The sequence below is a fragment of the Lepidochelys kempii genome, chromosome 7 (genome assembly GCF_965140285.1).
Source record: "Lepidochelys kempii isolate rLepKem1 chromosome 7, rLepKem1.hap1, whole genome shotgun sequence".
Lineage (NCBI taxonomy): Eukaryota > Metazoa > Chordata > Testudines > Cheloniidae > Lepidochelys > Lepidochelys kempii.
The window spans coordinates 18996762-19013504 of NC_136386.1; the positions used below are offsets into that span (position 1 = coordinate 18996762).

The following is a 16743-nucleotide window of genomic DNA, read 5'->3' on the forward strand; positions in this document are numbered from 1 at the left end:
CAATTCTCCCGCAAGGAGCTCAGCCACAAATTTAATTAATGCATTATTTTTTTAACAAGCATCATCAGCATGGAGTGGTGGCTGAAGCATGAAGGGGCATATGAATGTTTAGCATATCTGGCACGTAAATACCTTGGAATGCAAGTTACAAAAGTGCCATGCGAACGTCTCATCTCACTTTTAGGTGACATTGTAAATATGAAGCCGGCAGCATTATCTCTCATAAATGTAGACAAACTTGTTTGTCTTAGAGATTGGCTGAACAAGACGTAGGACTGAATGGACTTGTAGGCTCTAAAGCTTCACATTATTTTGTTTTTGAATGAAGTTATATAACAAAAACATCTACACTTTTAAGTTGCACTTTCACAATAAAGAGATTGCACTGCAGGACTTGATTGAGGTGAACTGAAAAAATACTATTTCTTTTGTTTGCCATTTTTACAATGCAAATATTTGTAATAAAAAATAACAATATAAAGTGAGCACTGTCTTTGTGTACTATTGTAATTGAAATCAATATATTTGAAAATGTAGAAAAACATTCAAAAATATTAAATTTCAATTGGTATTCTATTGTTTAACAGTATGATTAAAAGTCTGATTAATCATGATTTTTTAAAATCACGATTAATTGTTGTGAGTTAACTGCAATTAATCGACAGCCCTAGTAAAGAGCATACTGTGTAAATGTATACACCATTTTTTTTATGTTCCCTCTTTGTTGCAGGTTCCCCGCATGCACGAAGTACTGTAGTAACTGCAATCAAATTCACAATTTCTGATCAGCCACAGCCTATTGACGTACTTCTTAAAGGTTGCATAGGTGAGTTTCAATTCCTATAGAAATCTTGTGAGCTCTACGCATGAGGTCTGGTACACTATCAATGGCCCTACAACTGTCCTATTTTGTATTGCAAGTAAGATTTTTTTCAAATTGATTTGAGACTACATTTCTCTGGGGTTAAATTAGATGGAAAAAGATCTAGAGTTCCATGCTGAGGTTGCAGAGTGAGTGTTAGTAAATGTTCTGGTCTTCCTCCTTCAGGTATGTGTGTCACTCATGAATTTAGTGGAGAATTTAGTGATTCTGGCTTCAGACAAATGTCTTGTAAAATATTTCTTAGGTTGGACACCCAGATCCCTGTATCTCAGAGCTATTAAAGAGAAACTGCAAAAACTCTGCTTCCGAGACGTCTAGGCTGAGCATTGAAAAGAAACTCCTTCTAAAAATACTAAGGTTTCTACTTGGACTCTCAGATGAAGTCACTGGTGGCTTGCATCACACTGGTATTTCTGTACCCCTAATGTAACCTGTTGCCTCAAATAGTTTAAATCCTATCCCAAAAAAAGGAAGGGAAAATAGATCTAAATGCATCACTCTGTATAGGCTTTGCTTCTAGAGTTGCTTTTAATCATTGTGTATAAGATTTCTTCATATCCTGGCTCCTTCAAATATCTTATGTTACTCTGAGGATCAGCTGTAGGTAGATCTTGAAGAACTACAAAAACATTGCATTTAATGCTGTCAAACAAATTTTATGCTATTGTCCTGCAGGTGACTTCTTAAAGACTCTTCAGGATCCTGACTTGAATGTTCGACGTGTTGCTTTAGCCATGTTTAATTCTGCTGCTCACAATAAGCCTTCTTTAATCCGAGACATGCTGAACACTATCCTACCCCACTTATACAATGAAACTAAGATCAGAAGGGAACTGATACGGGAGGTATGTTACTAGTGCTGCTGCTTCATGACTTCTGCATGTCAATGTCTTGGTCAACATGGAATGGACATGAATATGCTGCGATGCTCTCATTAGCAAATAGTTGGGTGGAACCCCGGGGGCGTAGGTGGGTCGGAGAAGAACATGTATTAGGCATTAAGTTGGTCGCCCAGATGTGGCAGCGGGGAGCCTTCCCCACTGACAGCGTGACCAGGTGTATCATTTTTTCCTTTTAAGGTAGAAATGGGGCCATTCAAGCACACAGTGGATGATGGCCTTGATGTAAGGAAAGCTGCCTTTGAGTGCATGTACTCACTGTTGGAAAGCTGCCTTGACCGACTGGACATCTATGAATACTTGAACCACGTGGAGGATGGACTTAAGGATCATTATGACATTAGGGTAACTTCCTCTCCTTATCTGGTCAAGAGTAGTGGAAGTAACTGGTTTTGATCGTATTTACTACAGTGAAGGCCAGGGCTCAGATTGTGTCAATGTGTGGTGCTGCAGCACCCGGCACCTTTTTTATGCTGCCTTTTTGTTCTCTAGTATTTAGGCTTACTCTTATTTATTTATTTTTTTAAAAAGTTACTAGTTGTTACGGTTGCTGCACTGGCCTTGAAAACATAACTCACATGTAACCGATGTACTGATGTCTGCATCAGTTTGCAAAACCTGAAACAATGTGCTCTGAAAGGTGTGACGTGCCACACTCAAGGAAGGCCATATTGGTTTAAAAAACTGATCTGGTTTAGAGGGGAAGTGAAAGCAGCTATGAAATATAATATATAACAAATGGAAGAAAGGGGAATTTGATAGTAATGCATATAAATCAGAAGCTAGGAATTGTAGAAAATGTATAAGGGAAGCAAAGGGGCAGGAGAAATCTATTGCCAGCAGAATTAAGGACCATAAGAGAGAGTATTTTAAGTATATGAGGAACAAAAATAATTCTGACAATAGTACTGGTCCATTACTAGGCGGAAATGATAGTTCTCAATAATATTGCAGAAAAGACAGAAGTGTTTAATAAATATTTCTGTTCTGTATCTGAGGGGGAAAAAACAGATTGCCTCATCATACGATGGTGACGCTCTCTTCCTCTAGTATCTCTGGAGGATGTTAAACAGCAGCTTCTAAAGTCAGACATTTTGAAATCAGCAGGCCCAGATAACTTGTAAAGAGTTTTAAAGAGCTGGCTGTGGAGCTCACTGGATGGTAATGTTGATTTTCAATAAGCCTTGGAACACTGGGGAAGTTCCAGAAGACTGGAAAAAATACTAATGTTGTTCCAATTTTTCAAAAGGGTAAACAAGATGACCTGGGTAATTATGGGCCTGGCTCAAATTAAATGGACTGATAGGTCTTAAAATCTTACTGTAAACAGGGAATTGGCGAGTGGGTTTGTTTCCAGTGGGAGGTCCCAGAGGGGTCTGTTCTTGGCCCTACTCTACTTAACATTTTTATCAGTGACCTGAGAGAAAACCTAAAATTATCACTGATGAAGTTTGCAGATGACATTCGAAGGAGCGGTAAATAATGAAGAGGATAGGTCACTGATTCAGAGTGATCTGGATTGCTTGGTAAACTAGACACAAGCAAACAACATGTATTTTTAATACGGTTAAATGTATACACCTAGGGACAAAGAATGTGGGCCTTACTTATAGGGTGGAAGACCCTATCTTGGGAAGCAGTGACTCAGTAAAAGATTTGGAGGTCATGGTAGATCAGCTGAACGTGAGCTGCAAGTGTGAAGCTGTTGCTAAAAGAGCTAATGTGATCCTTGGATACATAAACGGGAATCTTGAGTAGGAGTAGAGAGGTTGTTTTATCTCTGTATTTGTCACTGGTGTGACCAGCTGCTGAAATACTGTGTTCTGTTCTGGCACTCACAGTTCAGGAAGGATGCTGAAAAATTGGACATGGTTCAGAGAAGAGCCACGAGAATGATTAAAAGATTAGAAAACATGCCTATAGTGATACAGACTCAAGGAGTTCAATCTATTTAGTTTAACAAAGAGAGGGTTAATGGGTGACTTGATTACAGTCTATAAGTACCTACATGGGGAACAAATATTTGATAATGGACTCTTCAATCTAGAAAAGTACACCTTTATCCTAATATAATGCGGGTTCGCATACAGCGTAGTAAAGCTCCAACACGCTGCTCTGAGCAGCATGTTAAGGGTGTCCAGGGGCTCTTCCCCCTTCCCCTCCAGGGTCTGGGAGGCAGGAGCTGTGGGAGGGCACATTTGGGAGCCCTGCAGTCCCAGAGTAGCCCGGGGGAGTAGTGGGGGGCCGGGAGTAGCCCGCTCCGCTTCCCTCGCCCGGCCCCAGCCGTCTCGCTCGGGGGAGAGGGCTTGGGGGAAGGGATTCCCTCTACCACCACCACTCACTGGCAGCGGAGCAACCCAGCCCCAGCCCGCTCCACTCCGTCAGCTCCCAGTCACGGCACTCCACTTCCAGCCACGTGTGGGGGGCGTCCTTTCCCCAACCTCCCCGCACTCACCAGTGGCAGGAAGCTGAGGGCTGCGGCTGGGAGGTGACGGAGTGGAGTGGGCTGGGGCTACGTTGCTCCGCTTTCCGCCATTGCCAGTGAGTGTCTGTCAGGGGATGGGGGGTGTGGATAGGGGTTGGCGCAGTCAGGGGACAGGGAGCAGGGTGGTGGAGTACTGGGGTGATTAGGGATGGGGGTCTCTGGAGGGGGCAGTCAGGGAACAAGGAACAGGGGAGCCAAAGCAAGTTCGATATAAAGCGGTCTCACCTATAATGCGGTGAGATTTTTTTTTTTTTTGTCTCCCGAGCACCATGATATATCGGGATAGAGGTGTATAATGCGATCCAGTGGCTGAAAGTTGAAGCTAGACAAATTCAGACTAGAAATAAGGCATACATTTTTAACAATGAGAGTAACCATTGGAACAATTTACCCAGGGTTGTGGTGGATTCTCTATCAATGACCATTTTAAATCCAAATTGTATGTCTTTTCTAAAAGATACACTTTAGGAATTATTTTGGGTAAGTTCTATGGTCTATGTTATACAGGAAGTCAGAGTAGATGATCACAGTGGTCCCTTCCTGCTTTGAAATCTGTGAATTTTGTGTGGATGCAATTGTACTAGAATAAAATGTTCAGACTGGTACAGCTTTTTAGAAATAAGCTACGCTTATGTAAACAGCTCTGTCCTCATTAGTTTTACCATTTGAACGATATGTAGTTCAAGCCGTACATATGAACATCTGAACAGTTTTTGATCCTTCTGTTATTCTTTTAGGGCTGGTCTACTCTCAATTTACTATCACTGGTATCTCTTATAGGCAAAGTGTGTAAGAGTACGACTATCTTTTCCCTCTGGCCCCCTTCAAATTTGACTTCTGCTGAGGGACAGATCCTGTAGTACTCAGTGGGGCAAAACACCCACTGATGTAAAAAGATTTTGCATGAGAGAAGTCTTAAGGGTTGCAGGATTTGACCTCTGTTTTTAAATACTCAGAAGGGCCCTGTGTATTCTGTAATGCTTTGGAATTTGATGCATACTTATTTTCTAGAATCGAAGCCTTTCTTTTGTCTAAAAGACATACCCCTTATGAGTGCAAAGAAAACTGTCCAACAGAGAACAATGCAACGTGATGCAGTGATTTCTGCCTGAAATTGTTGCAGTAGAGTACATGGGGACTCGATAGAAGGGTTCTGGGTTCGATGGGGATCTGAGAAATTTTAAATCAACCTTTTAAAAAAATCCTCTAGATGTTGACTTTCATCATGCTGGCTCGACTGTCCACGCTGTGTCCTAATGCAGTTCTACAAAGGCTAGAGCGATTGATTGAACCCCTGCGGGCAACCTGTTCTACTAAGGTAAGATTAAATGAAAGCTTCAGTTATCAGATATGTTGAGTGTCTGCAATTTTGGAAAAAAGTCAGTACTATGCTTGTGTGTGCAATAGAGATTTTCCAAGATCTCGAAAGTCTACAGCACCATTGCTTTGGCACTGTAGTCTGGGTCTTAATACCTGGTAAAAGCAAGAATTTCACATTTGTAATAAAACAAGAATTAAATGTTTCTGAAAGGTATGGTGCCTTAGACCATTTGTCAGAACTTGCTGAAAATGAGCCAATTTGGGGCATGCAATATCTAAAATATTTGTTATGGAATAGAATTTGTCAGAAGTTCTTAAAAACTAGAACTTTGCAGAAAATATTTAAAATAATAAATTGTACTGTGGTCTTGAGGTTAAGTTCAACCTACTTAAATCACAGTTTGCTTATTTCCATACTTGCAGTAAATAGCACTCAAGATCACTTTAGTTTTGAGACTTCAATTGTGGTTCTGCTCTTTAAAAAATGACTAAAAATAATGTGATGTTCCATGTTTATGGGCTTTGAAATATTTTCTAGATCAGACTTGCTCAGTTATTAAATAAAAGGATGGGTTTTCAAACCGCCATCCCTGCAAAGTCACTCTGGTCCTTTCAACTTGCATGTTGCAAACCGTAACTCCTATTCTACAATAGGAACTCTAACAGCTCTGCTGATGTGCAAGCCACAATAGAATCCCGCTCCCTCTCCCATAACTGTGTTGGCTTTGCAGGTGTAAAAAGAACTAATATAGAGCAAATTTATTTTCAGGAAAGTATTCAGCATGCATATAGCAGAGTGATGTTTAGTTGCCCTTTTTACCTAACTATAGACTTTACGGTGAAGAAACATTAAAACCAAGCAGTGAAACAGTAACCACAGCTACTAGATTTCATGTAATAGTATTAACTTCACATATAGGTGGAGCAATTATAATTGAGGTCACGAATACCTAGTCACATGGGCTGCCAATAGGAAATTTAGTTTTGTTGATTAGTTTGTCCAGGTGTATTGTACTGTACCTAGAATTTATTATTTTAGATGTGTAACTTAAACTGATGTATCTATATAGCACTTGCTAATGGAGGTGTGTAGGTATCAAGGCAGAAATAGCCTTTTGTGAATACACGTTCATAATCATAATGATAAAGTACAACTACTGTGGGCATTTTCAACAATGCTCATTGTCAGTTTAATTCTGATCTCTCTCAAATCAGTTATGTCCACATGGATTGCTTTTGAAAAACACCATGAATTCCTCTCCAGTTAGAAAATATCCCACCTGTCTCTCACTTTGACTGTGTACAGTCCTCGTGTGTATGTTCATCCTTTTCCAGACCCCATTTAAGGGCAGTGTTTTAAATTTTTTAGGTAAAAGCTGGTTCGGTGAAACAGGAATTTGAAAAGCAGGATGAACTGAAACGGTCAGCGATGAGGGCAGTAGCTGCTCTACTAACCATCCCTGAAGTAGAGAAAAGTCCAGTGATGGCTGAATTTGCTTCTCAAATCAGAGCCAATCCTGAAATGGCTTCACTCTATGAAAGCATTCAGAAGGATTCAGCTTCATTACCTACCACAGAATCAATGGATATGAATTAAAGTCCTCTGTATCCTTTCCCATATCACTCTCCTCCCCCCACAACAAGAATTGAAACAGATGCTGCATAGGCAGGAAGAAGAATGTCTCAAAGCTGGCCTAGCTTAAAAAAAAGGTGATGTGTTTTAAGAAAATGACAGCTAGTTCAGCTACAAGAGTCAGACTTCTGATTAAATTATAAGTTGGCAATGAGACTAAGGTTAAAAGGGCTGTGTGCTGCAAAGGGAGTGAAAAACAAGTATTAAATTATTCAGCATGTTATTAAAGGGCTTAAGTGAGGCTATCTACACTTATTACAATTCTTTACTAAAAAAATAGAAACTGTCTCTTGGAAGTTTCCCCCTGTTGTAGGACTTCTTGCACTATCATTTTGAATAAGGACAGTAGTTTAAAGGCAATTTAGTTTTCATTTTTTGCCATTACACATGCATTTCTATCCAAAATAACTTGTCTGCAGAAGGTCTATCCTTTTCACTAGACAACATTAGTTAAAAATTTAAGAGCAAATGTCCTGAAACTCAGAACGAGTTAAGTGGCAGTACCCCTGCCCTGTTTTTCAAAATTGAAAGATACCCTACACTAAGATATTAACTGTGTTTACTATAAACTGCACTTGAGCAGAATTTATCTTTCAAGCTTTACAGGTTTTCATTGTAGCTAAATTCTATTTTATTGATATTCTAATTTATGGCAGCAAAAGGCAAAGCAAGAACTTTGTACTGTACAAAGTAACAAAAGTCTTCCAAAATAGAATGGCATGTTTTAAATTTTCCACAAAAAGTATTTAATTTTTATATATGCACCAGTCTTTTCCTGCATTAAGTTACCAGCAGCGTTCCACTGGGTAACTAGACTCTTGGCTGTGACTGTCAGACACCAAAGCATTGATGTATTCCGAATTATAGTCAGTAGAACTGAAGAAATACAGCATACTGCTGTAGAAGAGACCTGCCTTCAGTATTCTGGTATCAGATATCTAGTGAAATAGTATAGGGCAACTATGAAGTTGCATGAATGTAAATTAGCTCTTTTGCACACCATACAAGAACTTATTGTCATTAGTTGTCTTGCTCAAATCCTGCCCTGCACAGGGAAAATTCTGTAACAGGAATAACAGATGGAGTAATGGCAAACCAGAGAATGAAGCCATAATACTTCTTGCAGCCATGGATTTGTAATCTTTCATTTCCTGTTTTTGACCGAGTGGTTAGTGTGAAACATTTTAACTGTCCTATTCACAGTGCAGAGTGAGACCTTTCCACTTGGTACAAGTGGCATCCTAGGAAAATAAAGATGTATTTTTGAAGCTGTATCTGCTCCTCTACTTCAATATTTAATAGAAGTAAAACACATTTAGTCAACCACAGCATTTTAGCTATGCTGCTCTTAGTCCCTGCCCCTCAAACTAGTGTAGGGATATGTATTCAGGTGACATTTCAGAAGACCATTAAAAAGGCTTATTCCTTTACTATTATTAAGTAAACGCAAAATGAGTGATGTCCCCTACATTCAGGAAGAGGAAATAATTCTCTGAAGATTGCATTCCAGATGCTATGCTCCAACACTGCAAGCTTCAGGTGCAGGTATCCCATCTTGTAGTTAGAGCAGAATCTTTACTTTGCTCTAAAGCATTAGGTGTATTCACTCTACTAGCAAAGAATAATACCTGTTAATGGATGCAAGTCATCTATACACAGTATAGAGTTGCAGCATCACTCAATTTAAAAAAAAAAAAGCTATACACTTTTTTGAATGCATACTTCCAAACTTCTTAACTACAAGAACTTGCTAAGATTGCAGGCAAGTGCCCAAATCAGGAATATTTATACTAGTCTTAACCATACAGCATGGTGTACTACTATACTTCCTGGAATATTAGTGTTCCTTAACAGAAGGAGCAGTGGGGCAATTCAAGGGGTGCTGTGCTCCCATTCCCTTTTCAGCTTCTTACTGTATTTAAATTCAACATGCTCAGCATAGTTTCTCCACCCCCCATGGAACAGGAAGTGAACTGGCAGTTTAGAAATGCTCTAGCCAAAGTGTAACAGTACTGAGTATAGTAGCCCCTCCCCCCACATTAGCAGCCTCATTTTGAAGTCAATAAGCTTTCTACACTTACACTATGAAAAAGACTAATTCAGTACCAGTGCAACTTCACACCATAGTTATAGTGCAGTTCCTTCCCTCCATCTTTTTAAGAACAGCACCAAGGGAAAACTGACACACTCAGTCTGCCTTTAATCTCACTTTTTCACTAGTATTTTATAGGGAGATCAGCTTTATTGATATCTGGTCTGATAAAGACTTAATACAACCATTCAACACACACCACCACATTGTGGATTTTTGTATTTTATTAAATACAGTTACACAAAGGAGGAGCCCATTTATTCATTTTCCTCACTGCGCAGTCTGGCATTTGGATTGGTGATCTTGATAGCAAGCTGAGCTGCTCGCTCTACAATTACCTTGCGGTTCTTGGAGGAAACATTGTGAGCAATCTCTGCACAATAAGACCTATTAAAATATGGATAGAGAATCAATATTTCAGCAGCATAAAGCAGGCCAATATTCAATTCACAGTCTAGGAAAAAAGATCTCCCCCTTTAAGCAACACAAGAATGGAAACATTGAGTTAAGTGTGCATGCATTCTGTTGGGAAAGAACAAGCAAGCAGCTCTAAGTAAAAATAAATATTTGAAGAACCAAATATAGCATTAATTGGTGTCCAATGAGAATTAATGATTTAGGCAGTTAGAAATAAACAGCTTAAAGTGTACACAGTGCCTCTTGTGAGACACTCCTCTGCAACATTCTTCTGGACTATTTATAACTAGGACTAAATAGGCTTAAATTTGAATGTAAACATTAAATCTAAATTCTGAAACACCATGTTAATTAAAGATCAGTTTAGGTTTTAAGCTGGTATTTTAGCAAAATCTACAAGTTTAACAGCCCACAAACATTCCACTTGCACTTCGTTTCCTTTCTCATCTGTCTACTGCAGTAGATGAACTCTTGTAGTAGGACAGTGTGTCAAATCACATGATATTAGTACCAGCTTCCTGATCCCAAGTAGCAACACACTCCCCATCTCTGCTACCGAACTGTCTACAGTTCTCTTCTTCAAATGTCAACTGCATTTTCTTCTCCTGATCCCATTTCTCTGTATTATCCCTATAACATCCTAGGGTCAAGTTACTGCTGGAATAAGGCAGCACAGATCCAATGAAAACAGCTAAGTTGCATCCACTCATGCCAGTTGCAACTCAGGCCCTACCACCAATAATTCCAGCTCAGTTTAGTTACAGCAAAATGTAATCGGTAGTGAGAAAATGCAATTCAAAATATACCAGGGACCAAATAGGTTTCCTACAATACACAAAAGTCAGATGCATTTACAAGGGTAAAAGGTGACTGTTTAAACAATTAAGTTTGACATTTTATAAAGCCTCTATTAGCTAGTACATATGCCTATGATCTTCTGCTTGTGCAATTTTTAGCAAATATTATATTAAGAAAAATGCAAGCACATGATTCCTAAATCAATACTGTCTTTCCAGCACCTAAATGTCAAGTTAATGAAAGTAAATCCATCTGCCTAGTACTATTTCCTAGGATGCTGCTGCAGCAGTTTGTAGACATTGAAATATTCAGCACATTGCCAAAGCAGACCCTGACTTTGATGTGATATTAAAACCAAATCATGATACTTAGCTATCGTTACAGTTAATAAGTTTAAGTACTGAAATAAGTTAAAAGGAAGGTTGTTGTATCCCCATCACTGGAATTTTTAAAGAACAGATTAACTAGGCCTTTCCTGACAGTGGTTTCTCTATACTTGGTCCTGCTCAGCACTAGTTAGTGAGGACTACACGACTTCTCCAGGGCCCCTCCACCCTACATTTTTATGGTTCTATAATGTAGTTACTCAGGAAACCTGTCTCACAGGAATAAGATCAATCTACAAAAAGCAGAGTTTAGGGTTTGTTTAATCAAAGGTCAAAATTACTTCTAGCCTTTGAATGTTTGATCATAAAATGATCTTCTCCTAAAGGCTGAAGACGATGCACTGTACTTAAATAGAATGTTTAACATCCCAGGAAGAGGACATGATTGAAGGGGAAACAAGAAGGCAGGTACAGCCAAGATTCTGTTTTTAATCAAGGTGTTCTCAACCTCTCTCCACCTAGGACCCCAAAACTCAAATACAACCTTGATTTTTAACCTCAATTCCCAAAATCCTTTATGGTCAAATCTTACAGTCCTTTGGTGTTCGAAAAAGAACTGTGGTATTACAGGAACAGCAAGAAACCATGGCTTGGTTTTGAGTTGGAGGGTGAAGGCTGGTCAGCAAGTTGATATTGCTGAGGGACAGGAATGCTGTACAAGGGTAGTTAGAGCAGTTGCGGGGTAGGGCTAGTTTAGTTTCATCCCCTCCCACATTCTGCTCCAGTAAAGTTCCACTTAGAAATGTCAAGGAGTCAAATACTTTGACAAGCAGGACTACATGTTCATCCTCTTATTCATAGGTCAGTAGTGTTCAAAGGCCTCCAAACATGATTGAGGCCCCAATGAGCCAAGGCCCTGAATAACGGCATGGTGCTTCCTGGGAGCAAAGCATGGTATAGATGGGCAAGAAGAGGGAGTAGCTCCAGCAAGAGGCAAAGGCAGGAGGAAGAGAGAACAGATCATCTCACTCGGGCTTAAAAATCTAGCAGTTTCTAACTATTTCACTAGATCTCTCCCCTCCCTTGCAACCTGCCCGGACTCCTGCTCCCCACCCCGCCCCTTGAGAACCTTGATTTTGATCACAAAATTACAACAGAACTGAAGTGTAAACCTGCATCACAGAATACCAGGGTAGGTTAAGAGATCTTTCCCAACTTACTTGTTACTCATCATCAGCACCTCAAGTTCTTTGACATTGTGGACCAAAAACTTTTTGAATCCGGTGGGCAGCATATGTTTCGTCTTTCTATTGCTACCATAGCCAATGTTGGGCATCAAGATTTGGCCCTTGAACCTCCTGCGAGCTCGGTTATCGATACCTCTTGGTTTACGCCAGTTGCGCTAGGGAAATGCACGGAAGTTTTAAGAATACAATTGCACAATCATGAAGAATAAATGCAAAGATTCAGGGTGGACGTGGTCTTTTTCATTCAAACATTTCTCATCCTACAACATTACAAGCACATCTGCAAGGAACCTCTACCATAGTGTTATTAAAGAAAATCCACATTTCTGATTCTTGATAATTAAAGGTACTTTTTATGTTTTACTTCATAACAGCTCCTAAATATAATCACGCCTCAGACTTTAAGATTTAAACACTCCAATTTTTTTTTTGGTCAGAGGGATGCATACCTTGATCTTGACATAGCGATCTGATTGATGGCGGATGAACTTCTTGGTTCTCTTCTTGACGATCTTAGGTTTCACCAGGGGTCGGAGGGCAGGCATGGTGTCTAAAATAGATAAAACAGGGATAAGAAAGAACACAAAACAAGATGGCAATAAGTTATCTCAACCAAACCTGTAGCAGATTGCCTTCCATTAACTAGCCACTTCCAAAGCTAGTAATGGAATGGGTATTCCTCTGCAGTAGTTCTCCCTCCTGCTTCCGAAGCTGGAAGAGTACTGAAAGCTCTCCAGATGCGGTCCCGGGGAGGTCCCATTTTGCTCACACAAGTCAAAATTATTTGGGAATAAAATGTCTTTGCAAGTCATGTCATATAGACCTTCAACAAGATGTTTTTAGGAGCTTAATTCCCAAATGATCCTGCCCATCCTCCCAATTCTGTGGTTGTTGCTGGACTCCTTCCAATTTGTGCCCAAACTGCTGAGTCAAAAAGCCATCCTTGCAGCACGTACTAGTCTCCATTCCATACAAACTAGAAAAGAAAATATAATCTTGCACCCCATCCCAGCTAGAGCTCTTCAGCATCACCTCAGCAGATGCTATTTCAACTTGAGTTGTCCACTGAAGAACTTTTTGGTTTCTCCTATGCAATGCAATAACTCCCTCTAGCATTGACCCTCAAGGGCTTTCCCTTACCCACAGCAAGGCTCCCACTTCCACTGGCCAACACAGAGGCTTATGCAACCACTTTAAATTGGGATTTCCAGTGCGATCTTGGTTGACTACCGGTGAACGATGCTCAGCTAGGATGTTCAGCACAGTAGTATAAAGAGAGTAGATGAGTGACCGCGCGGCCGTCACTCGTGTGAGTAAATTGCCACTCAGAGGGAGGAGGGCATTTGGGGGGGATCCTACAGCCAAGCCCTTGTGCTGGTTTGTAGGTTTCCATTACGCCTCGCTCCCCCACGCCCCAAGCAGTTCTCTTGCTACCGGGTTTCCAGGCGCGCAGCCGAGGCGACGCTGGAGCCCCTGCGGGGGTGGGGGGGACAATGCCCCGCTTCCCCAAGCTGCAGCCCCGGCGCCCCCAGAATTCAGAGAACCCCGCCCCCGTCCACCCCTCCCCCGTCTGGCCCAGAGCGGGGAGAAGGAAGAAAGCTCCGGTCACCAGCGCCGGGGGGTCGCCTGCTCTACTCCCTGCTTTCCCCCAGGGCCGGCGAGCGAGGCCACCCCTTCGGCCGCGGAGCCCAGAACTCGCCCCTCCCGGCGCGGCCCCCCCACAGCCCCAAGCTCGCCAACCCCCCTTTCCCTGGATCCCGAACCCGGCTCCGCGGCCGCAATAATCCACCCCCGCCGGGAAATACCCCGGCGCGCTAAAGCAGGGGGCCGCCAACGGGCCTCGGGAGACTGCAGGGCCAGGCTAGCAGGTCCCCCAGGCACCGATGGCGACGGATCCGGGCGGGCGCGGGACTTACCAGTTGGTAATGGCGGCCACCCTGAGAGGCAGCGCCGCTGAGAGAGAGCGAGCGGAAGAGCGCGCGGGCTGATGAGGTGACTCCTGAAGGTCCTGGCAGGCCAGATCCCTGATCACGACCCAGAAAGGGGGAATCTGAACCAGCCTCCTAACCGTGATAACTACGCTGGTTAGATGAAGACCAAAGAGTATTTATTTCAGAGCATAACAGTTGTTAAAATGACTCGTAGTTTTTCTACAATAATAGCAACTATAATCTGCCAGGACCTGTCCCAAACAACTTCCGTCAACGGCATCGGCAACGGCCAGAGGAGCGAGAATGAAGCTACTTCCGCCAGTACTGATACAACTGTCTGAGGGCCATCTAGTGGCAGGTTTCGGATACTGCAGATTTGATGCCACATGGCACCCAAGGGCAGATTACTGAGCTTTTTTGGCTGTATTAATTTATTTACTTTTTTCATTTCATTAACACTGTTTTTTTCCTGCGTCTTCAAGGGAAATTGTCAGGTAACAAAGCTCCAAATATGGATTGTTGGTTGCATAAAATGTTGCTTTACAAAATCAATATTTTATAATAATGTAATACTAATAGAGATACCCATAGCAACTCTTCACGATGTATTTTCTATTAATATAAAGTATTTTTCTTAGGTTTCTGGGGAAGTTTCCAGATAAAATATTTCTTAAATGTCTGTTTCTTGCTAGTGTTGTCAACTTTTGCTGTTTTTATCACAGGTCACAAACTGTGGTGTTTTTCTCAAAGCTCTCCCTGTAGGCAATGTTTAATTTTCTGCGTTTTACTTAGGTTTCAGTCCTCCTGCAACTGGATCTAAGTGGATCATGCAATTAGTAATATTTCTGGACAGGATGTAAAACTAAGCTGGGAAGTTTTGGCTGCCCTGGTGATTAAAAACCACCTGGCACTTATGACAAGACTAGCTCTTCACCCTGAGGATATAACCAAATCTAGGTACAATAACTGCATTCTGTGTTCCTACATTGCCCTTGCAATTCTAGTTTTTAAAATGTATCCCTTAGTTCCCTTCCTAAAAATAGGCTTTGGGATAATTTGACAGTCACTACAGGTTACCAGCAAAGGAAGAAATTGGTATTTTTCTAATAATTTTACTTTAGGGTGAGGTTACCCTATATGGCTACCCTATAAGTCCATAGGGCCACAGGAGGTAGTTTGCTGCCTCTCTTATGGCATGCACCTAGGAGGTCCAGGTACCTACTGTGATAGGGCTAAACCATAAAATGAAATGAATCAATGGATTCTAAACAGGGACTCAAGTGGGGCTCTGTTGAGTGGATGTACTTTTAGAGAACCCTGGGACTAGAATGTTCTTAAAACTTTCAATGGTATATCAAGTCTTTGGGAACATATTTTATCTGTTTATATCTTTTCCTTCAGAATCCCATTTATACCCTTGCTAAGCTTGTTTGAGGATTCTATCATATTTTTGTAAGATCCTGTTTCTATCCTCTCCTGTCGAGATATTCTAGTTCTAGGTTCCAGTCTTGCAAGCACCTATGTATCTGTTTTAACTTTAAACTCCTGAGTAGACTCCTGGAAGTTAATGGGACTACTCTTGTGCTTAAAGTTCAGTATCTGCATAAAGGGGGCCCTAATTATGGCTTTAAGCTCTGTGTGGAGCAGGGGTTATTTGAGGAGCACAGACTGAGAAGTTGTAAAGACTACCACACCAACCTGCTTGCTGGTGCATTTCAGTAGTAGCAGATGATGCCTGCAAAGCACTCTGGGATCTCTTGGGATGTTATACTTTGTAATTTTCTGTTAAAATAGCAGTACACCACTGGTCATTTGCTCCTGGTCCCAAATCTCCCCAGCAGTGCTGCTGATCGCCAGTTAACGTTCCACTCAAGCCCAATCAGTATTAACACATGCTGGCGCATTCTCTTGAATTTTACTTGGGTCACTCAGCAATGAACTAGGTGCATTCAACCTGCTCAGCAGACATCACCGTTAGAATTTTAAACTCTGAAAGTTTCCAATGTGACTAGTGATTTAACAATTTGAATAAACCCATTTATTGTTTCATATGTTCAAAGGCCAGAAGGGGCCATTGTGATCATCTACTCTGACCTCTTACACAGCACAGGCCAGTGACCTTTTCCAAGATCATTCTTAGAGCAGATCTTTTTTTTAAAAAAAAAAATCCATCATGTACATTGTATTTTATGAATAAAGCCATCACTTAATGTAAAAAACAACCTTGATCTTTATTTTTGAGGCATTTTTGTAACTACACTTTTCTGATTGCTTTCAGAGTAGCAGCCGTTGTTAGTCTGTATTTGCAAAAAGAAAAGGAGTACTAGTGGCACCTTAGAGACTAACCAATTTATTTGAGCATGAGCTTTCGTGAGCTACAGCTCACTTCATCGGATGCATTCAGTGGAAAATACAGTAAGGAGATTTATATACACACAGAACATGAAAAAATGGGTGTTATCATACACATCTCTCCTTACAATGTGTATAACACCCATTTTTTCATGTTCTGTGTGTATATAAATCTCCCCACTGTATTTTCCACTGAATGCATCCGATGAAGTGAGCTGTAGCTCACGAAAGCTCATGCTCAAATAAATTGGTTAGTCTCTAAGGTGCCACTAGTACTCCTTTACTTTTCTGATTGACACCAGCTATTCACAGTACTGTGAGGTGCGTAACATTCACTGTTCTAAAGTTTTTCTATTTACT

General features: G+C 41.1%; 2 protein-coding genes and 1 non-coding gene across 8 annotated transcripts in view; 1 reads left to right on the forward strand and 2 right to left on the reverse strand.

The window, feature by feature from the left end:
• LOC140914124 (cullin-associated NEDD8-dissociated protein 1) overlaps positions 1–14706 on the forward strand; it is a 42469-nt gene extending 27763 nt beyond the window's left edge. For 5 of the 6 annotated variants that reach the window (XM_073351245.2, XM_073351246.2, XM_073351242.1 and 2 more), the window contains 5 exons: positions 731–826; positions 1559–1728; positions 1963–2127; positions 5478–5585; positions 6957–8492. In XM_073351245.2, the coding sequence (XP_073207346.1) occupies positions 731–826; positions 1559–1728; positions 1963–2127; positions 5478–5585; positions 6957–7184 (767 nt within the window). In that variant the 3' untranslated portion in view covers positions 7185–8492. Of the gene's footprint in view, positions 1–730; positions 827–1558; positions 1729–1962; positions 2128–5477; positions 5586–6956 lie in introns of all 6 variants that reach the window. The other variant, XM_073351241.2, reaches the window with a different exon arrangement.
• RPL32 (ribosomal protein L32) lies at positions 9519–14125 on the reverse strand. Its single transcript, XM_073351248.1, has 4 exons — positions 14017–14125; positions 12550–12650; positions 12074–12255; positions 9519–9699 (listed from the first exon to the last, which is right to left on the reverse strand). The coding sequence occupies exons 2-4, from the start codon at positions 12643–12645 to the stop codon at positions 9570–9572; spliced, it is 408 nt and encodes a 135-aa protein (XP_073207349.1). The 5' UTR covers positions 12646–12650; positions 14017–14125; the 3' UTR covers positions 9519–9569.
• LOC140915430 (small nucleolar RNA SNORA7) lies at positions 12717–12856 on the reverse strand. Its single transcript, XR_012160167.1, has one exon. It is a non-coding gene; the product is annotated as a small nucleolar RNA SNORA7 (small nucleolar RNA).
• Positions 14707–16743: the final 2037 nt, after the last annotated feature.

Coding starts and splice junctions, on each gene's coding strand:
- RPL32 (XM_073351248.1), bottom strand. CDS start 12,645: ATGCCTGCCCTCCGACCCCTGGTGAAACCTAAGATCGTCAAGAAGAGA. Junction 12,256..12,549: donor ATCGCTATGTCAAGATCAAG/GTATGCATCCCT, acceptor GCATTTCCCTAG/CGCAACTGGCGTAAACCAAG. Junction 9,700..12,073: donor GTGCTGATGATGAGTAACAA/GTAAGTTGGGAA, acceptor ATATTTTAATAG/GTCTTATTGTGCAGAGATTG.